At 43.7% G+C, this 22,477-nt stretch overlaps 1 protein-coding gene across 1 annotated transcript; it reads left to right on the top strand.

Annotated features, from left to right (window-relative positions):
- The first annotated feature begins 1,930 nt into the window (after window positions 1-1,930).
- Dhc1 (Dynein heavy chain 1) lies at window positions 1,931-22,282 on the top strand. The gene is given in 40 exon segments (XM_066394313.1): window positions 1,931-2,004; window positions 2,300-2,437; window positions 2,489-2,791; window positions 3,279-5,096; window positions 5,158-5,346; window positions 5,412-5,523; window positions 5,584-5,982; window positions 6,038-6,281; window positions 6,783-6,933; window positions 7,035-7,276; window positions 7,330-7,516; window positions 8,038-8,319; window positions 8,366-9,958; window positions 10,195-10,367; window positions 10,419-10,597; window positions 10,654-10,841; window positions 10,937-11,131; window positions 11,178-11,593; window positions 11,647-11,971; window positions 12,109-12,579; window positions 12,691-12,906; window positions 12,960-13,407; window positions 13,572-13,744; window positions 13,797-14,005; window positions 14,054-14,292; window positions 14,442-15,305; window positions 15,355-15,543; window positions 15,597-15,742; window positions 15,794-15,941; window positions 17,708-17,808; window positions 17,859-19,178; window positions 19,229-19,477; window positions 19,611-19,779; window positions 19,833-19,985; window positions 20,038-20,298; window positions 20,416-20,756; window positions 20,805-21,215; window positions 21,266-21,385; window positions 21,445-21,597; window positions 21,660-22,282. Coding segments are annotated over 40 exon segments (13,938 nt in total). The 5' UTR covers window positions 1,931-1,968; the 3' UTR covers window positions 22,047-22,282.
- Window positions 22,283-22,477: the final 195 nt, after the last annotated feature.

Genomic DNA, 22,477 nt, shown 5'->3' with positions numbered 1-22,477 from the left:
GATACTTGCATTGCAGTCCAAATAATAATAAATTAGATTTTTAGTTAATTTTCTCAATTAAATTAAGTGTAAACTACTTAGAAACTAAACAGTGCCCCGGTTTGATGCATGGTCTTTTCGGGTGTTACTGGCGCATGGACTGATGTCGCCTCCATACGGTAAAAACGCTAAAATTCTTTAAATCGAAATGCTACCGCGCATTTCTCTATGATTTACAATGCGCCTTCTTCGGATATTAATACCTCATTATGGTGATTAATCGCGTAGTTCAACTTCTGCGTAAAATGTCTTTGAAGTGTCGCCAGGAATTACCATTCAATAAAGATCGTTTATAGCTTTAAATTTCAAGGGGGTACAATTTGACATCAATGTCATACACTTATCCCGTGAAATTAGTTCATACGACACAGGGTGTCTTTTGTGTGCGAACTCACTATGACTATCTCCGAAACGGAGAGTTCCAAAGTCAGTTAAATAGGAAAACAGCTGCTATTTTTTGAGACCTTAATATGTCACAAACAGCGTGGCCAGATAGTTTTTAATCTACGAGATTTCACGAAAAACAGAAAAATGGTCAAATTATTAAATTGAAAATGTTTAAAAACTGTGTGATGAAAAAAATGAATACATTTTCTCATAGTTTACAACGTCAGCTCATTATTGCCCTAAAATAACATCTTGCGTTTAAGATATCAATGTCCACTAAAACCGGTTAGAAATGAAACTTTATCTCATACTTTTGGGGCGCTCTTTTTTTTTCATAGGAAAAATCCAATAGGGTCACATCGGGAGAACTAGGTGGTCAACTGGAAAAAAGTGGACAAAAGACAATTTCAACATACGAAATAAAAACACACATGCTGTAGTGCAATTCGTCAGCGCCATTTGCCGCGTATTAAAAGTTTCCAGTAAAATTTTCGCCATTTAACTAATTTCACAGTCCTGACCATGTCGGAAATAGAAATAGTAGGTGCACCTAAGTAGGAAAAAACCTACGTCCGAAGCTCTTAGGAGATGCTTAAAATGGGAATTTCCAGATATCTTTATTCCCCCGGTTCTTTTTTGTTCTCATGAAGGTTTTGATAGTTGTTCTTTCCTCTTCAGCACCGGACAAGAAGCGGTCTAACTTGAGTAAGAAGAGTCTGATGGTTGTTTTTGGCTGTTTCTGAGGTATCAATTCGTGCCATCTCTTCTCCGTTGCGGGCTGCAAGAGTCGCATGTCTCCCGATTTATACCACAATATCCGAGGAAATAATGTGGGGCAGGCTTCGGGCGGGGATGGCACACACCGGCACTGACGCAAACCCCCCTTTTGTCCGCATTCCTAATCCCTCCAATGATTTATTGCTTTATAAGTAATTATTATTTATTTCTATTTAAATAAAACTACATTAAGGTCCATACATTGCTCCTCTTTTCCGTTAAAAGTCGGTATATCTGCAGGGCAATTATAGCTCCTACCAAGGGCGATCGGGAATAGACCCCTAAAATTCAATAATAACTGGGTCAGATGAGTTGCCAATTATTATTATTATGAAATGTCGATAATAGATTATTATGGAAATTCAGATGTCGTGACTCCATTAGCGGAATTGTTAATCGAATCAGAGACAAACATTAGAGGGGGGCAGGTCCCATATAAATTTGATTAATTCCTTGGCCGACTTTTACTTGTCGTCGAATCATATGCCAATTGGCAGCCTTCCTACGAAGTCCCCCATGTGAGCTTCCTCTATTGGGGGCAATACGGTCATGGCCAACGAAGAGCTACTGAATAAGGTGAGTTCCTCTGATGCTTTTCAATATTTAGGAGGCACGCAATAGAGACATTTCGTGACTCAATTGGCAACAACTGTTAAACCAAACGGCTTTGAGCCTCAGTAAGCACCTTGTAACGTCTAATAAAACATGTCTCTAAAACGGGGGAGTAATAAGCTGATCTTGCTGCAAGGGCTGCGAAAATACGCTATGCCGAGCCGCTCGTTCAGCGAAGAGTCTACCTTGGTGAGTTTTATGTTGGCCATAAATCATCCCTTGCCAATATGAGAATATATCACGGATATGTGTTTTTTGCCCCGTGCCTGGAACACCCCTGGCACGGCGTTAAGTATAAAACTCCCCTGGGCCAGTGTCAAGAGTGCTTTCTTTTAAGTGGCATGTTTGTGCACGGAATTAGGGGCCGGTCCTCGTCCGAGGACGGGTCGGATGAGGGTCTTGATAGTTGCGATGATTTGCTCATGGTAGTTTTCAGTGGTTGTGCAGTATCAGGGTTTGAAGTGAGGGTTATGGTCGTTTGCAGCGAAGGAGAGAAGAATGCGAGCGCAAAGCCAGGAGGGGGGAGATGGACCCCAGGCTGGAGTTCACCTTCCAGATCCTTATCGATGCCACCGGCCTACCCAGACACGAGATCATGGACCATGTCTTCGAAGGCGACATGGTAAAATATTATTAAACACATAAATCTGATGTGATCCAACTGTCACTGCAGCTGGATGAAATCAACCAGCTTTTTCTGCCGCACATGAAAACGAAGCTCATTTGGTTCTATCAAGACATGCTGGATACCGAGGCCATGGCCGCAGTGGAGGCTAAGCCCAGCACCAGCAGACAGTTACAGCCTAGCACTAGCAGGGCCAACCTGCAACCCAACATCACCCCGATCTACAAGAAAAAGTTGTTTTTAACTGAGGGTTGGGATGTACCCCTAACGGGCATTTGCATCTACATTTTTCGCACCAGCGGCAGCAAACAACTCCCCGAAGAAGGCTTCCAGAAGGACCTTTACTGCGGGGTAATCTCACTGGGTCTGGATAATTTTACCTCGAGAATAATTTCCATAGAAATGGTGAAATAAGGACAGATCAATGGCGGGTTTTTAAGGCAATTCCCTTTGGCCCTCGTAACCTCTTCTTAACGTTAGTTGCCATAGAAACCACGAACTTGACTAATAACAATTTTCAGGCTCAGTTTCAGTGCCGGACCTAGGGAGCAAGCGGACCTCAGTGCAAAAAAAGATTATGTATTATATGTCCGCCACTGCTCGCAATGCTAAATATATAGTAAGTCATTGCCGTATCACAGTGTTTTAGCTACCAGCAATTGTTCAAAATTTCTCTTGTAGCTTCTTGTTTCGAACAGGATTTTAAATCAAAATTGTGCTCGGTACGCCACTGCTTTTCCTGTATTTAAACGCATTTTTTAACCGCACTTCACAATTTTTACGGAAATTAGCTTGCAGTGACACGTGCTAACAGCTCAATAATTTGCCCCTCACACAGGTAGTGGACGCCCTCAGAGTGGGCATGGTTCCAACCATCGAAAGAGTCATCGAGCACGTCTTCATGGAAGCTCTGGCGCATCCTAGTCTGGACTGTGAGGATGATGCCGCAAACTGTCCGATGGTCAAGAATCTCTTACTGCCCAGTTTGAGGTCGTTTTGCAGCGTTTTGAGGGTGTGCGAGGAGGTGGCCGACGAGGGCAATTTATTCGATGACGGCCAGGCATTAATGCGCAACGTGCGCACTGACGAAATAAAGGAAATGGCAAAACTGCCAGAAAAAGTTCAAGAGATGGAAGAGCGTGTTAAGGGGTGGTGCAAGCGATTGGACGAAATTCTGAAGGAAAGCGAGCAAATCCGTAAGGAAAATGACGCTTCGGGCCCTCAGGACGAGCTGGAATATTGGAAAAAGCGAGGAGCACAGTTCTCGCAAATCGCCAATCAAGTCAACTCCAAGGAAGTGCAGATGACAGTTTTGTGCCTAAAGATCGCCCGGTCGAAGGTGCTCAAAGAATGGAGAGACACAGACAAGAAAATCACATTCTGCTACAACGAATCCAAGGACAACGCTAAATTCATTCAAGCCCTAGAAAGCAAATGCCACTCCCTATATTTGGACGATCCCGTGAAGATGCGTGACTGTATTATGGGGCTTCTGCAGACCGTCAGGCTCATCCATAACGTCTCCCAGTTCTACAATACCTCAGAACGGTGCTCAGCTTTGATGGTTAAGATCACAAATCGAATGATTGAGACGTGCAAAAGTTACATAACGTGCCGTGGTCAGGAAAGCATTTGGGCCCAGGATAGAGGACTTATCAAGGACAAACTAATTCAATGCATAGTCCTTAATAAAGTTTATAGAAAGACTTATCAAGTGGTCAAAAATCAGGTTATTTTACAGGCCACTAGACCCTTTAACTTTTCGGAAAATTACATTTTTGGAAAATTCGATGCTTTTTGCAGACGATTATCCAAGATCATCTCCATGTTTGATATGATTGATGATTATACAGGATTATTTCAGAGGAGAATGGAGGGATTGCTACTAGGGGATGCTCTGGATGATGCAGTGCATAATTTCACGGAAATCAAAGCCATTGTAATCAACAAGCAATATGACTATTTGGATCAAAGAAATGCGAGTTTTGAGGAAGATTTTTCAAATTTTTTGGAAAATATTGAAATATTGAAAGAGAAAATTGCAGATACAGTTGAACGTAGTTTTGACAGCGTTTGGGAGACCCCTCAAGGGATTCGGTTCTTAGCTAGATTTGAGAAGGTTAGCGAGAAAATTCCTTTGACCAAGCTGGAAGAAAAGTACGAACGCATTTTGAAGTACTGCGAAAAAGAGATGGACAGAATAGTAAAGATGTACAAAAAACAGAAAGACGATCCTCCGGTGCCACGTAATTTTCCCCCTATAGCCGGTAGGATCAAGTGGGCGCGGTGTCTGGCTGCCCATCTGGACGAATTGCTGACCAGCGTAACGTCGCATCATGTGATGAAGAACTTGCCCACCACTGTGGAGCTTTCCAGACGTCATAAGACGGCAGACCATTTGTTGAAGACATACGAAACGGATATGGTGGCCTTATGGATGAACCAGCACGTTTCGGATGCGGACAAGTGTCTCACCAGGCATTTGATCGCCGTCTGCCCAGAACAGCAAAAGCTGAAAGTCAACCTTCAAACTGCCATACCATTATTGATCCGAGAGACTGATTTGATGATCAAAATGGACCTACCCGTGCCCATGGTGGCTTTGACCATGTACACCAAGCAGAATCATTTCACTTTGATGCGGGATTCTTTGCAGGTGAAGTTTCTACTTGGAAAATTTTTCATATCGAAATATGTTCCATTAAATCTCCTTTTAGTTCTTAATTAATGATTTTCTGAGAGTGGTCAAAAGTGTGAAACTCGAGGTGAGACCCTTGTTCTTGCCCCATCTCATCAGACTCTCCAAGAAGATAGAGCCGGGGCTCACGCAACTGGATTGGGTTTCCGAAGATTGGCAGAGCTATGTGGACTCGGCAAATGCCACTATTCACAGCTTCAAGGAGCTGGTACATTGCTAATTTCACATGATACGCCCCTGGACGATCAACTAAATTGCAATTATTTTTTATAGACCGACAGAATCCATGACATATACGACAACCGAGTACTGGAAGTGTTGACCAGCATGCAAATGATACAACTGCACGCCCTCCCTGAGGAGGGAGACCCTCCTTGGGACATAGGTACTCTTCTCCTCGTCCTCTTCTTGTCGCTTAATCTCTACCCCTTTTTTCTTTATGTAGAGCAATTCTGCGATAAAACCGACGAGACCTGCAGATCCTCCGCAGCGGAGCTCCATAAAAAATGCACCATGGTGGAGGAGGCTGTGGACGAAATTCTGTTGTTGGTCAAGCAGGCTCGACTAGACCCTGCACAATCCGAGGACGTATTCGCCGACGAGGACAAGCCACCGGATATTAGTCCTCGGTCTGGTCAGCAGCAATCCGACTGGACTTTAGTGTGGGAGTGCTTTGAAAAGCCGCACTTACTTTTTAGCGGAGGGATGAGTAAGGCCATGCAGGACGTAGTGAGGGGCGCTGTGGGGGAGATGAGGCGGTACTACACAAGGAAAGTCATTGATGTTTTGGTGAAAGTGACCAGGCACTCTTTAGATGCGTTAAGGAGGAGGATTTCCTTGGAATGTATTTAAAACTTGATGCTGAGACGTTGTAGAGATTTTAGCGAACATATATCTAGATAAAGAGGAGAGAAGTCCAGTTTTTGTGCTAAACGCAGTTTTATTGATACCCAAAGTGGGTATTCAGCCAGACTTGGAGGAAGTGCAGGAGGTTCTTAACTTGGCTGGCAAGAATATCACGGCAGTCTCCAAGGGAGTGGGCCAATGGGCGGCCAGTCAAGAGGTGAGCAATTTCCCTCTTTTGTCCTCACACATTTACAATGATTTTGCAGCTTAAATTTCTGACAGTGATGGAGGACAGTTGTAATAGTTTCAGCGTAAGTAAACTCTTACAACTGCCTCAGTAAATTCCTCTAGTATTTTGTGGTAATCTGTGTTGTATCTCTTTCCCTCCTGCTCCTCTTTGTCTCGGAATTACAATCAAACACTCTCACTCACCCTCACAAAAACGCACATTTAAAAACTGACAACTTGCGCACTCTGTAATAACTGAAGGGGGCTTCGGACAAGAAGTCCGTATGGAAGAAAATCGCCGGTCCTTCGTCCAATTTGATGGACGTCGTCAATCGGTCGCGAAGTTTCCAACAGCCTGTGGTAAGGAGTAGACTCGAAATATTAGAGTACGTCCCTGGTAATGGAATCAATCAATCACAGTGGCTTCCCAGTGGCGTCCTCATGAATTAATCTCACTAACACCTCACTAAAACCCTCAAATACAGTCCTCCAATGGAAAATAAGTTCTGGTTTTCTATAGAAAAAATCTTCGAAAATCTCCCTGGTAAAGAACAAAGAAGAAGACTTCAGAATGCGCCGTAGGAAGCTCTATCGTCTGCTCACAGAGGAGAAGCCTATGTTTCCCCTCCAACACCGCAATTTCTACAATCACGTGATGGAGAACAAGGAGGTGATCAAGACTCTGTCTCTTCTCACATCTTGCGCACAGGAGATGTGTGACGTAAGTCTCCTCTTTCAGCCGCCGAAACTCACTCTCTTTCTCTGCGACTGCGCCTCTTAATTAAAATTGTGACATCTCCTGGCGTTTTTTTCTGTCCTCAGGAGATGTCACAGTTTCTCTCGAGATGGCGCCCCTACAGCATCTTGTGGAGAAACGAGAAATCGCAGCGCGAGCTGCTCGGCCTCAAGTTGGCTGAATTTGAGACGTATCTGCGCAGACACGAGGAGCTCAGAGACAGGCTCAGCACTGAGCCCGATATTTTCGTGATTGGAAATTGCCTGGCAATTTCAACAGAGAAACTGAAGTATGGTATAATCACCGAGATCAAAAGCTGCACCTACAGGTAACTTTCCTTAAGGGTGCAATAAATATTTCAGAGGTTGTGTGGTGTGACAGAATCGGGCAGGCAATGAAGAAGAAATACCGAAGGGAAATGGACTATGTTTACGCGGTTATTAGCGAGATGGAACGCAAACTGGATCGCACCATCAGGGACCTGGATGACGTACGCATGATCATGGATACTTTGAAGAAGATTCGCGAACAAGAGGTGGACATGGAACTCAAGATTATTCCAATTGAGGTAAGGATTTTTTTATTGATCGAAATCAAAGGGATAACTGTAGTTCCTTAGGCTGTCATTCGTTCAGAAACTGTGACATCTCTTAGTTCATCAAGCTTGAGGGATGTCACAGTTTCTCAGGGGAAGATGAGTCTTAAACAACGTGATTTCCAAAGGAATAGTAAGCCAAAAGGCAACAGCACAACAGTTTCTTGTTTGCATAGTATAGTGAATGTAAGATTCAACCATGACATCAAAGATGCCGCCGCTTTTTTCACTTTCATACATCATTATTATAACGAGCCTACTCAATGACGTAGGTGTCGCGAGTATCTTGCGATGACGTCGAGGGTTTTTAGTAACACAGAGGTGCATTAGGTCTTTTTAAAAAATATTCCTGAAGAAAAATCTGAAATTTTTACAAAAAATGTTGAATTTTTGTTACAAAAAATCAGAGGCGTACCCCAACCTTTTTTTTACATAATCGACTGAAATAAAGCTAACCCGAAACAAGATTATCCCTGAACTATTCCTCAATTTAGGATGCCTTCAACGTGTTAACTCGCTTCGACATCAGCGTGGAATCGGAAATAATCGAGCAAGTGGACACTTTGCGCTACACTTGGAAGCGCCTCCTCGATCATGCCCTCCAAGTTCAAGTCCATTTGCTGGAGATGCAGCCTCAATTCCAGAGCGACCTCAAAACCAACTTAGAGAAATTCCGACAAGACAAAATTGACTATTGCGAAGAGTACCGCACTGCAGGACCCATGCAACCGGGACTGACCCCTCGAGAGGCCTCTGATCGTCTCATTTTCTTCCAGGTAATTTTAATAATGAACACTTTTTAGAATTGATTTTTCGTTTTAGAATCGGTTTGATGGCATGTGGAGAAAGCTGCAGACTTACCAGAGTGGAGAAGAACTTTTTGGATTGCCTACTACTGATTATCCTGACTTGGCTCAGATTCGCAAAGAACTGAACTTGCTGCAGAAGCTCTATAAACTTTATAATGACGTGATTGACCGGGTAAATAGTTATTATGACATTCCTTGGGGGGAGGTGAACATTGAGGAGATCAATAACGAGTTGATGGAGTTTCAAAATCGTTGTCGCAAGCTGCCCAAAGGGCTTAAAGAATGGCCTGCCTTCTTTGCTCTTAAAAAAACCATAGATGACTTCAACGATATGTGTCCACTATTGGAGTTAATGGCCAATAAGGCCATGAAACCACGCCACTGGCAGCGCATCATGGATTCTTTGAATCACATTTTCGAGTTTGAGAGCGAAGGTTTTTGTCTGAAGCACATTCTCGAAGCGCCATTGCTGCAGCATAAGGAAGACATTGAAGACATCTGCATTTCCGCCATGAAGGAGAAGGATATCGAGGCAAAGCTACGGCAAGTAACTAACGAATGGAGCGTGCATGAACTGACTTTCATGACCTTCAATAACCGTGGAGAGCTGCTGCTCAGAGGAGACACAACTGCAGAAACTATAGGACAGTTGGAGGACAGTCTGATGATCCTCGGCTCGTTGCTGAGCAACAGATACAACGCCCCTTTTCGGAAACATATTCAACAATGGGTGCATGACTTATCGAACACCAATGAAATCCTGGAAAGATGGCTGTTGGTGCAGAACATGTGGGTGTATTTGGAGGCGGTGTTTGTGGGGGGAGATATCGCCAAACAGCTGCCCAAAGAAGCGAAAAGATTCTCGAAGATTGATAAATCCTGGCAGAAGATCATGCAGAGAGCGCATGAGACTCCGGGAGTGGTGGCGTGTTGTGTGGGGGATGAAATGCTGAAGCAGCTTCTACCCCATTTGCAAGAGCAACTGGAGCTGTGCCAGAAGTCTCTCAGTGGCTACTTAGAGCGCAAGCGCATGATGTTCCCTAGATTCTTCTTCGTTTCCGACCCAGCTCTGTTAGAGATTCTAGGACAAGCATCAGATTCCCATACAATCCAGAACCACCTTTTGTCGATATTTGACAACACTAGATATGTGAAATTTCACGATATCGAGTACAACAAGATCACCGCCGTGATTTCCTCGGAAGGAGAGACGATCCAACTGGAAAAAGCAGTCCGGGCTGAAGGCAGTGTGGAGACTTGGCTCACGCAATTACTGCACACCTCTCAGGCCTCAATTCACTCCATTATACGGACCTCACACGCCTTGATCAGCGATTCCAACTTCCATATGCTCGGCTTCCTAGAAAAGATGCCTGCCCAGGTCGGTCTTTTGGGGTTGCAAATGATTTGGACCCGGGACGCAGAGCTGGCTTTACTTCAAGCCCGCCACGATAAGAAAATAATGCCAGACACAAATAACAAGTTCCTGGAGCTGCTCAATAACATCATCGATCAGACCACGAAGGATTTGAGCAAGATCGATCGCACCAAGTTCGAGACTTTAATTACCATCCACGTCCATCAGAGGGATATTTTTGACATTTTGGTGAGTGTTTTTCAACAGGTAAAAGCGCGTCATTCATTTGTTTTTCACAGGTGTCACTAGATACACTGTCAAATAAAACGGTGCAGGATTGCCAGCTTTTGTGTTACTTGGGAGATGCTTTTTTGGATGCTGATAACTGTTAAATGCGAATCGATGTAAATTTGCGACTTTTGTTATTTTAAAAATGTTGTCAGATTTCAATTTTTTCCTCGATTCTACTGTTTTGTTGCTCTTAGTGTCGCATGAACGTGCGCCATGTTAACGACTTCGAGTGGCTCAAACAGTGCCGATTCTACTTCAAGGAGGAGCAGGACAAAACCCTGATCGTGGTCACTGACGTCACGTTTTCCTATCAGAACGAATATCTGGGATGCACCGAACGACTGGTGATCACCCCCTTAACTGACAGGTTTGAGAGAATCTTTACCTGTCAAACCCACCTAATAGAGGGGATTTGCAGGTGCTACATTACTTTGGCACAAGCCTTGGCTATGAGTATGGGCGGAGCCCCTCAAGGACCCGCAGGTACCGGTAAAACTGAAACCGTCAAGGACATGGGCAAGACATTGGCCAAGTATGTGGTGGTGTTTAACTGCTCCGATCAGATGGACTATAGGGGCTTGGGCAGGATTTATAAGGGTGCTTTTGGGTTATTTCAAAAGGAGGTTTAATGGTGAATTTTTGAGATTTGGCAGGGCTGGCGCAGTCGGGATCGTGGGGCTGCTTCGACGAGTTTAATAGGATTGAGTTGCCGGTCTTATCAGTAGCTGCGCAACAGATTGCCGTGGTTTTGGCCAGTAAAAGAGAAAAAAAGAAAACATTCCAATTTACCGATGGAGATATTGTGGATTTGTGTCCAGAATTTGGAATTTTTATTACCATGGTAATTGCCTTTATATGGCAGCACTGCGGTAGTGTCTTGTTTTTAGTAACTGTCAAAAAAGCTAGGTTGCCGAATTGCATTTTTTCACTCCATAGAACCCTGGCTACGCGGGGCGTAAGGAACTGCCAGAAAATCTCAAAATCCAATTCCGAACTGTTGCCATGATGGTGCCGGATCGTCAGATCATCATTCGTGTGAAACTGGCCAGCTGCGGCTTCCTCGAAAACATCACTTTAGCCCGCAAATTCTATACCCTCTATAAGCTCTGTGAGGAACAACTGACCAAACAGGTAATCCCTCTTTATTTCTACCCCCTTATTTCTCATCCATAGACAGGTCCATTACGATTTTGGTCTGCGGAATATCCTCTCGGTTCTGCGCAGCCTGGGCGCGGCCAAAAGGGTCAACAACAAAGACACTGAAAGCACAATTGTAATGCGAGTTTTGAGGGACATGAATTTGTCCAAACTAATAGACGAGGACGAGCCCTTGTTCATCTCCCTGGTGGCCGATTTGTTTCCTAATCAGGTCTTGGAGAAGACTGCTTATCCAGAACTGGAAGAAGCGATTAATTGCCAAGTGGAGGCTGTAGGCCTGGTGAATCACCCCTCGTGGGAGCTGAAGCTAATACAGCTGTATGAAACGCAAAGAGTGCGCCATGGGATCATGACTTTAGGACCTTCAGGGGCAGGGAAGACCAGCTGCATTCAAATTTTAATGAAAGCACTTACGCAGATGGGGGAACCACACAAGTGAGTAAAGCTATTTAATCTGATCGAAAACTTAATTTGATATCCTATTTGAGGGAAATGCGCATGAATCCCAAAGCTATTACAGCTGCACAGATGTTTGGAAGACTAGACGTGGCCACTAATGACTGGACTGATGGGATCTTTTCCGCCCTCTGGAGGAAGACCCTAAAGATCAAAGGAGAAGAGCATATGTGGCTCGTTTTAGATGGACCAGTGGACAGTATTTGGATTGAGAATTTGAATTCGGTTTTGGATGATAATAAGACTTTGACGCTGGCCAATGGGGACCGATTACCCATGGCGCATACCTGCAAAGTCATCTTCGAACCTGAAAACATTGATAACGCCTCTCCGGCTACAGTTTCACGCAATGGCATGGTACGTAATTTAACCTAAATCAGGCAACAGCGCAGCTTTCGTTTGTTTAATAACGATTTCAAAAATCGACTCAGAAACTGTCAATATAAGTAGGCGCTACGTTGCTTTAAAGCACCGTTTTCTTCTAAAACCTTCAGGTGTACATGAGTTCATCCGGCCTCAACTGGAGACCAATTGTCAAAGCATGGCTGAAGAAACGTTCCTTGAAAGAACAGGATCTATTCAACAAACTTTTTGACGACCATTTCGGGGCGCTTCAGAATTGGGGGGCTCAGAACTTGACCCTCGTGATGGATGTGTTGGAGTGCCACATCACTCTGCAAATCATCAACTTGCTGGAGGGGTTGATTCCCAGCGATGCCGGTGAAGATAACGCGGCTGTTAAGGATATTGAGGTTGAGGATGACTTGATGATGGATGAGTCTGAGAAGATAGCGGAGGAGCGCCAGAGCTTCACTCCCGAACATTTGGGGAGGCTGTTTGTATTCGCTTTAACTTGGGGCATGGGGGCGCACTTGGAGGCTGATGATCGGCTGAAGTATGACAAGTTTATCAAGGAAAATTTATCCGATTTGGATTTGCCGATTAATGGAGTCAAGAATCCCAATGTAAGTATGTGAAATTTGTGGATTTCAGGGTAGTTTTTTTGAACTTTTAACTGAGATTTTCATGCGTTTTGAGTAAAACACTGGTCAGAATTTTCCCTCGTCTTTCTCTAGGCCACAGTCTTCGACTACGTAGTGAACCCCACTGGCGATTGGGTGATGTGGAACACTCTGGTTCCCAACTACGTTTATCCCGAATTAACCACTCCCGAATATTCCAACATCTTGATCCCCATAATGGATAACGTGCGCATCAATTTCCTCATTGACACCATCGCAAAGCAGGAAAAAGCGGTGATGCTAATTGGAGAGCAGGGCACTGCGAAAACTGTAATTATCCCCCTTTGACTGTCAATACCAAAATAACCAATTCGGTGTATCAGGTCATGATGAAAGCCTACATGAAGAAAGCCAATCCGGAGGTGTATCTGCACCGCGCCTTCAATTTCAGCAGCGCCACCACCCCGTATCAATTCCAGAAAACCATAGAGAGTTACATCGAGAAGCGAATGGGGAACACTTTTGGGGCCCCGAATGGAAAGAAGCTGATTGTGTTCATTGACGATGTTAATTTGCCCGAAATCAATTGTTGGGGGGATCAAGTTACCAACGAAATAGTGCGGCAAACTATGGATATGGGAGGTTTTTACAGCCTGGAGAAACCAGGGGAGTTTACCACCATTGTGGATGTCCAATTTGTGAGCGCCATGGGGCAGCCAGGAGGTGGCAGGAACGACATCCCTTCAAGGTTGAAGAGGCAGTTTAGTATCTTCAATTGTCCCCTACCTGTGGATATTTCCATTGACAAGATTTTTGGGGTGATTGCTCAAGGTATGTCATATTAGTTTCCGAGAAGAAAAGAAAACTATGAAAATTAAGCAACATTGGAAACTTGAAAAATGAAAGCGGAATCATTAGTAACTTTTCAAAAAATAATATTTAAAAATAAATTATTGTAACGCTGATGCCATTATTGAAATTTCTCCTCTAACAAGGCCACTACAACGCCAAAAGAGGCTTCACTTTGGAAGTGCGTAACCTCGTCAAGAAACTAATACCCCTGACTAGATTACTATGGAAAAGCACCAGGCAGAAGCTGCTCCCCACCCCGGCAAAATTCCACTACGTTTTCTCCCTTAGAGACTTATCCAGAATCTGGCAGGGAATGGTGATGATTATCTAGATTTTTCCTGTTTGGTCCCTATAGTAATATTGCACAGATTGGAACCCTGTCCACGGTGATCGAGTCCGAGGGCTGCATGATGTTATTATGGAAACACGAATGCGTACGCGTTTTTTCAGATAGATTTACAGTGGAAGAAGACAAGGAGTGGTTCAACCAAGAAATTATGCGTCAAGTGGAGGAGAACCTTGGGGCCGAGATGCGCGAAAAGTGCACACCGGAGCCAGTTTTCGTCGATTTTATGAGGTTCATATTTGAATTACTTGTGAGCATTAGGGTAACTTTTGGTGATAGGGACGCGCCCGAGCCTACCGGGGAAGAGGGAGAAGACACGGACATGGAGCTGCCGAAAGTGTACGAGCCGGTTTTTAGCAGAGAGGAGCTGCGCGATCGCTTAGAAATGTTCCTGACGCAGTTTAATGAAATGGTGCGCGGTAATGGCATGGATTTGGTGTTCTTTCCAGACGCCATGCTGCATTTGGTGAAAGTATCCCGGGTGATTAGACATCCCAGAGGGAATGTTATGCTCGTCGGTGAGTTGTTATAGGTGAAAAGAAAAAATGTTTATAGCATATTGGCTATTCTCCTCATCAGTTTCTGTTTGAGGATAGTTAATAATTCTTTAAAATTAATTTCCGAAAACGCGGTATTTAACATTGTGATGACTTCTATTAACCGTCAGGAGTGGGAGGCAGCGGCAAACAATCCCTCACGAAACTTTCCTCATTTATTGCGGGGTACAAGACGTACCAAATCACCCTCACGCGATCCTACAACATCGCCAATTTCCTGGAGGACCTCAAGGTGCTCTACCGCACTTGCGGTTGCCAAGGAAAAGGCACCACTTTCATCTTCACCGATTTGGACATCAAAGAAGAGGGCTTCTTGGAGTACTTAAATAACATCCTTTCATCGGGGGTGATCTCCAATTTGTTCACCAAAGACGAGCAGGCGGAAATAATCCAAGAACTGACTCCAATCATGAAACGAGAGAACCCAAAGCGTATCCTCAATCAGGAAGTGGTCATGGATTACTTCATGAACCGCACTTGCCAGAACCTGCACGTGGTATTTTGCTTCTCCCCTGTGGGGGAGAAGTTCCGCAATCGCGCCCTTAGATTCCCAGCTCTCATTTCTGGATGCACTATTGACTGGTTCCAACCCTGGCCCAAAGATGCTCTAGTTCTAGTAGCTCGGCATTTTCTCACGGAGTTTCAAATCGCCTGCACTGAGGGGGTTAAGGAAGAGCTAGTGACTGCCCTAGGCTCTATTCAAGACGTAGTCGCAGCCACTTCTACTGAATACTTCCAGAGATTCCGGAGGGCCACTCACGTCACTCCCAAGTCCTACTTGAACTTCATTGCAGGTTACAAGAGCATCTACAATAGCAAGCAGAAGGAGCTGAGTGACGGGGCATTGCGCATGGATACTGGCTTAGAAAAATTAGCTGAGGCTTCCTCTTCAGTGCTTGTTCTCAAAAAGGAGCTTGCGGTAATGGAAAAAGAATTGGCAGACGCCTCTCAGAGGGCGGAAACTGTCCTAACCGGTAAATAGTTCGGGTAATTTTTGAAGTAGAAATTTATGAAACGTTTCAGAGGTAACTGAGAGAGCTATGCAAGCGGAAATTGTTAAAAATCAAGTGCAAACAGTGAAGGAAAAGGCGGAAGCTTTGGTGCTCTCTATAGCCGAAGAAAAGGCTTTAGCAGAGGAAAAATTAGAGGCTGCTAAGCCGGCTTTAGAGGAGGCAGAAGCCGCCCTAAACACCATCAAACCAGCCCACATTGGTAGATATTATAAAATAACATCCCAATTCTTCCTTAACAATGATTAATTTCAGCAACTGTGAGAAAATTGGGCCGACCTCCTCATTTAATCATGCGCATTATGGACTGCGTGCTAATTTTGTTCCAAAGAAAACTTCACCCTTTGATCCCGGATACTGCGGCGCCTTGTCCCAAGCCCTCTTGGGCCGAGTCTTTGAAGGTTATTTTTGAGGACGAAAACATAATTCCCTGTTTAAAAGAACAATTTCAGATGATGGCCTCAACTACGTTCTTGCTACAGCTGCAGAACTACCCCAAGGACATAATTAACAACGAAATGGTAGAGCTGCTGCAGCCCTATTTCGAAATGGAAGACTACAACATGGACACGGCTAAAAGGGTTTGCGGTGATGTAGCCGGTAAGCTTTCGCCGTGTGCCGAAGTGAATTTAGACTCTACGAGGGTATTGATATCCTCATACATTTTTACTTTTAATTTATTAAATTATTTTAGCAATAAGCTCACGTATCGTACCCCTAAGACGTGTGTTTTATTAGAATCTAGTTAATGCGACAACCGTGCCATTGGTGTCAGACACTCAGCTAGTACTTCTTGCATGGTTTAGTGCATTCTAGTTGTTATGATCATTTGGTTTTCATCCCGTCTTTTATCTCAGCACATATACTATATAGGCACACATATATCTTCAGTAGAAGCGCCACTTTTTGCACCTCCACTTATTTTTTTTAGATCTTGGGCGTACGAGCTACGTCAGTTTTTATATTGATTATTCACATGAGCGGCTGCGAAATTTGGCAAATTTAATCCTTCTCCGATCCTACTGGCTGCTGGAATGCGAGCTTCCCTTTTCTTATATCCCTCATTTATAGGGTCCCATAACGAAGGTTAATTTCGATAATACTCCAAAAATTTTAAAGTTTCGGAGGCACTCACAGTATGTAACTCACTCATGTTGATTACTGCTTCACGACCGAGTCAGGCAAAAGATATCTAATACATTTGATGCCCGAATTCACGATCGTGGCGTCTTTAGTATCGATTCGTTTCGATTCTTCTTTTCACGAATGGACTGTTCAGACGAGGCGTACCTCATGAACGGATGGTTCACGATCGCGATTTACTACCTGTGCAAACGCGACTTTAGTGATACGCTTTAAAAATATCGACAATAAATGAGCTGAAAATTGTCCCATAACAGATAATTGCGCCTTAGTCGTAATGCGTCTATGTGTGCGAGCCCTCGGTTTTAATGCTCAAAAATTCGGCAAAACGTGCAAACTCTCTGTAATGTTACATAATCTAGCCAAGCCAGTTAGTTAAATTTCGACATTTTTGTTAATAGCAAATATCTAGGTTTTACCAATTTGCTTAGAATTATAATCATTCTTTAATTATAAGTCTAGACCCTTAGGAACTATACGACTATTTTTTCCAAGTTCCGTTTAATATACCAGTTGCCTCTCTGTCGAATCATATCAAGCGAATAAACTATTTGATGTCACAGTGTTGATCTGAATGCATTTTAATTCGGTTGAAATTTAAATAAATTTTATTTTATTAATATATTTATTTAATAAAATAAAATTTAAATTTCGACGTTTGTGTGTTGTGTATAGAGAAAAGTTTATCAGAGACAATGCGGTGCGAAAATGATGTAAAATGTTTCGGGAAGGACGAAGTGATGTTCACGATGAAGGTGGTCAAGGAAGAAAGTCCGTAGCCACACAAGCGATATTATCCATAGTTTGACGAATTAATTCTGTGCTGACCTTTTTGCAAAACTGCTAAGAAGGATTTTTTTTTTTTTTTTTGGAGGAAAGACTGTACCGAGAGATTTGACGTAGTTGGGAAAACAGCGGTTCAACATAAACGAGAAATTGAAATGGTGTGCGCAAAATTAGCTTAATACACAGGCGGCAACTTGGTACGAAGAAAGTAGAGAAAGACTTGTTCTCTGTTACGACAAACGTCTTAATATCTTTGGTGACTATGTCGAAAAGTAGTTTGAATACATAAGTAACTTTTATGTATAATAAAACATGTTTTGCTAATCTCATTCCTTTTTGTTACCTCACCAGAACTTGGGGAAAAAATAGCTTCGTATATGGCCACAACCTATAAATTTTTGCAGGTTTTTACTGTCTAAATCTAAACGTTCATCTAGGGTTACTTTCTTGGACTAAAGCAATGGCCTTCTTCCACAGCGTGAATCGCGAAGTCCTTCCCTTGAAGGCAAACTTGGCCCTGCAGGAAGCTCGTCTAAAGGTGACTCGAACCGATTTTCATTAACTTATTCCCTAATTTGTTTTGTCCAGGTGGCAATGGAAGACCTAGCTGCAGCCGAGCAACAACTTGAAGAGAGAGAAGAATCTCTGAAGCAAGTAAAAGAACAGTACGACTCCGCTGTCATGGAGAAGCAGCGCCTCACCGATGCGGCCAATTTGTGCCTCAGGAAAATGAACACTGCCACCACCCTGATCAAGGGTTTAGGGGGGGAGAAGGTACGCTGGACGCAGCAGAGCAGGGAGTTTAAAGAGCAGCTGGGGCGGCTCGTGGGGGATGTTCTGCTGGCCACCGGGTTTCTATCATATTGCGGCCCTTACAACCAGGAATTTCGAAGCAGTTTAGTGAAGATTTGGATGGAAATACTCTCAAATAAATGTATTCCTTTTACGGGTAGTCTGAACATCACCAATATGTTGGTGGAGAGCGCCACCGTGTCAGAATGGACGCTGCAGGGGCTCCCTAACGACGAACTTTCAGTGCAAAATGCCTTAATCGCCACGAAATCTCGGTCTTATCCATTGCTCATAGACCCGCAGAACCAAGGGAAAATGTGGATCAAGAACAAGGAGATTGACAACAACTTACAAATTACCAGTTTGAATCATAAATATTTTAGGACACACCTGGAAGACTGCTTGTCGTTGGGCAAGCCTTTGTTGATTGAAGATATTGATGTTGAACTAGATCCAGTTCTAGACAATGTTTTAGAGAAGAACTTTATTAAATCTGGAAGCATAGAGAAGGTGATTGTGGGCGATAAAGAATGCGATGTGCTTAAAGGTTTTATGCTGTATATCACCACGAAGTTACCAAATCCACCATACTCCCCTGAGGTCAGCGCTAAGACCTCAATTATTGACTTCACGGTGACTATGTTGGGACTGGAAGATCAGCTCTTGGGGAGGGTGATTCTGATGGAGAAGGCTGATCTGGAAGCCGAAAGGGTGGCGCTGTTTGAGTCGGTAATGCAGAACCAGAAGCGCATGAAGGAGCTTGAGTCCAATTTACTCAGCCGCCTCAATTCCACTGAAGGCTCGTTAGTGGACGATGAGGAGTTAATTAACGTGCTGCAAGTGACCAAAATCACCGCTGAAGAAGTGACGCAAAAGCTTTCAGTTTCCGCTCAAACCGAGAAGAAAATCAACGTGGCGAGGGAGGAATTTAGGGCGGTAGCTGCACGCGGCTCTATCCTCTACTTTCTCATAGTGGAGATGAGCAATGTCAACGTGATGTACCAGAACTCTTTAAAACAGTTCTTGATAATTTTCGACAACTCAATTACCAAGTCGGAGAAGAGCACCAATACATCAGAAAGAATCCAAATCATCCTCAAATACCTCACTCACGAGGTAAATATCTATGAATCCACATAAAAAAATTACTAACAAATATTTTCCAGGTCTGGACCTTCACCCAAAGGAGCCTCTACGAGCGCCACAAGGACCTCTTCACGCTGATGATGGCCATGAAAATCGATCTGCACAAAAACGTGATCACCCACGAAGAGTTTATGGTGTTTATTAAAGGGGGCGCCTCGCTGGACCTCAATGCAGTGCAGCCAAAGCCGTTCAAGTGGATTCTAGATATTACCTGGCTCAATTTGGTCGAGATCAATAAACTTGCCATATTTTCTGGAATTTTAGCAAAGGTGAAGCTAATATCGATTTCAATCAAATACATAACTGTTCCTGAAAATGGCGAACGCACACTTCTAACTAAAAAATTATGCACATGCGCCAAGTTTTAAGTTTTTTCATTCACTAACAATGAACTCGTTACAGATCGAAACTACGGAAAAAGAATGGAAAGTCTGGTACGAAAAAGAACGTCCCGAAGAGGAGGATATTCCGTGCGGTTACCACAAATCCCTGGATGTGTTCCGAAAGCTTCTGCTCATCAGATCATGGAGTCCCGACAGAACTTTGTCTCAAGCACGCAAATACATTATGGGTACCACTCCAGCACTTTCATTTTGCCACCACTTTTAACCAACCTTTGCCCAGATTCTTTAGGGTCGGAATATGGAGAACCGTGTATTCTGGATTTGGAAGCAACTTGGACGGAATCCGAGCCACGCACCCCTTTAATCTGCATCCTCTCCATTGGCTCTGATCCTTCTCCACAGATCGCCGCTTTGGCCAAGTCCAAGGAAATTAGTAAGATCTCTTTTCTTGCCCTTTTCAAGCTTCTATATATGTATCGTCATAGCTTTAAAGTCTGTATCCATGGGTCAGGGACAAGAAGTGGTGGCCAGGAATATGATTGAGCATTCATTGCAGCATGGAGAGTGGGTATTGCTCCAGAACATTCATCTTTCCCTACCCTTTGCCAGCGAGGTGATGGGTATGTTGGTTGACGCGGAGAAGATTGAGGATTCGTTTCGGATTTGGTTGACCACAGAGGTGCATGATCAATTCCCCATAGGGCTGCTGCAGATGGCGATTAAGTTCACCAACGAACCCCCCCAAGGTAAGTGGGAAAGTGAGACCAAATTTCTTTTTCAATTTTCTCGACAGTTAGTGAATGTAAGATTATGTAAATTAAACCCAAATTTCACTCAAAATGAGTTAAAGAAAATCGTAATAGGGATTCGTGCAAGCTTGAAGCGCACCTACCAAAACATCACCCAAGACTTCCTGGATTACTCTACGCAGTCCCAGTGGCCTCCCTTACTCTATGCAGTTGCATTCCTGCACACAGTGGTGCAGGAAAGGCGTAAATTCGGTCCTCTAGGCTGGAACGTACGGTATGAGTTCAATCAGGCAGATTTCGCAGCCAGCGTCCAATTCATCCAGAACCACTTGGATGATATGGACCCTAAGAAGGGAGTCTCCTGGCCTACAGTTTGTTATATGCTGGGGGAGGTGCAGTATGGTGGAAGAGTTACTGATGACTTTGATAAGCGGCTTCTGACTACGTTTACTCAGGTGATAATCGCCAGTTATTTTTCAGAGGCAGGAAATAAGAGGTTTTAGGTGTGGTTCTGCGACGTGTTACTTCGCCCGGGATTCGAGTTCTACAAGAACTATAAAGTACCTCAGACCAGGAACTTACAAGGCTATATCGACTACGTTAACGGGCTACCAGCCACTGATACTCCGGAGGTGTTTGGTTTGCATGGAAATGCAGATATAACGTACCAAATTAACACAGCCAAAGGGATTTTGGATACGATCCTCAGTGTACAGCCTAAAGAAGGTGGTGGAGGAGGTGGGGAGACAAGAGAAAGTGTGGTTTATTGCCTGGCGCAAGATATGTTGGCGAAACTTCCTAAGGCCTATAACAGCTTCGAGGTGAAGGAGGCCTTGGTGCGGATGGGCGCTCTTTTGCCTATGAATATTTTCCTACGTCAGGAGATTGACAGAATGCAGAAGATTATCAAAGAGGTTTGTATATGATGATTAAGGGGTATGAGCTATTAAGGTAAGATGTGCAGGTGCGGATGACGTTGACTGACCTTAAACTAGCCATTGAAGGAACTATTGTTATGAGCCAGAATCTGAGGGCTTCTTTGGACGCCATGTATGACGCGCGTATTCCCGAACGCTGGCTTAGGGTAAAGAGCTCTAAGAAAATTTTAAAAGAGCTTAATCGCTCAAATTGTTGTTGCGATAGATTTCATGGGAATCTGCCACTTTGGGCTTCTGGTACACCGAACTTTTAGAGCGCGATGTTCAATTCAGGGGATGGTGCAACCATGGAAAACCCAACGTCTTTTGGATGACCGGCTTCTTCAACCCCCAAGGCTTTCTCACAGCCATGCGGCAGGTTAATAATTATTGCCCCCCATATACCCTTAAATATCCAAACGTATGTAACTAAATTTTCAGGACGTAACTCGCGCCCATAAGGGCTGGGCCCTCGACTCTGTAGTTCTGCAAAACATGGTCACCAGATACAACAAAGAGGATATTAAAGAGGGCCCGCAGGAGGGTGTTTATGTGCACGGCCTGTTTCTGGAAGGCGCAGGTCTCGATAGGAGGACTGGAAAGTTGGTAGAGAGCAAGCCGAAAGTTCTCTATGAGCAGATGCCAGTGATCTACATATATTCGATCAATACTACTGCAGGAAAGGACCCCAGGCTTTATGAGTGCCCCATTTACAGGAAGCCGCAGAGGACCGACTCGAAGTACGTTGGCAGTATAGACTTTGAAACTGACCATAATCCGAGGCATTGGACGTTGAGAGGTGTGGCGTTGTTGTGTGATATTAAGTAAAGGAATAATTTTAAAAATTAATTGTTATAAGTAATTTCAAAAAGAACATAACTAAAAGAATAAATTAAAATGACTATTAATATCAAATAATCACAATTTTGCCGACCAAAACTGATGTTTTCAGCAAGAGAAAATGACGACAACAAAATAATTGAATTCAGACCTGCGCAAACTTTTAAATTGACGTCCATGGCCATTGCATGAATTTTGCGGTAATTTATTGGGAAAATTTGGGGAATATGTCCATTTGGAAATTTATAATAAAATAAAAACTATATAAATCTTAAAGAAATGTATCAAATTTTACCTTTCAGAGAGCATTAGGTCTTATGGTATTTGGCCCACTACAGAATTTTTAATATGAGACTCTCGAAATGGCGCCAATACAAGAGTTGTTATAATTGAGCTTTCCAAACGAATTGCTCACATTT

This window comes from Euwallacea similis, chromosome 10 (genome assembly GCF_039881205.1).
Source record: "Euwallacea similis isolate ESF13 chromosome 10, ESF131.1, whole genome shotgun sequence".
NCBI lineage: Eukaryota > Metazoa > Arthropoda > Insecta > Coleoptera > Curculionidae > Euwallacea > Euwallacea similis.
Note: the sequence above shows the minus strand (reverse complement) of the source record. Positions and strands in the feature narration are given on the sequence as shown.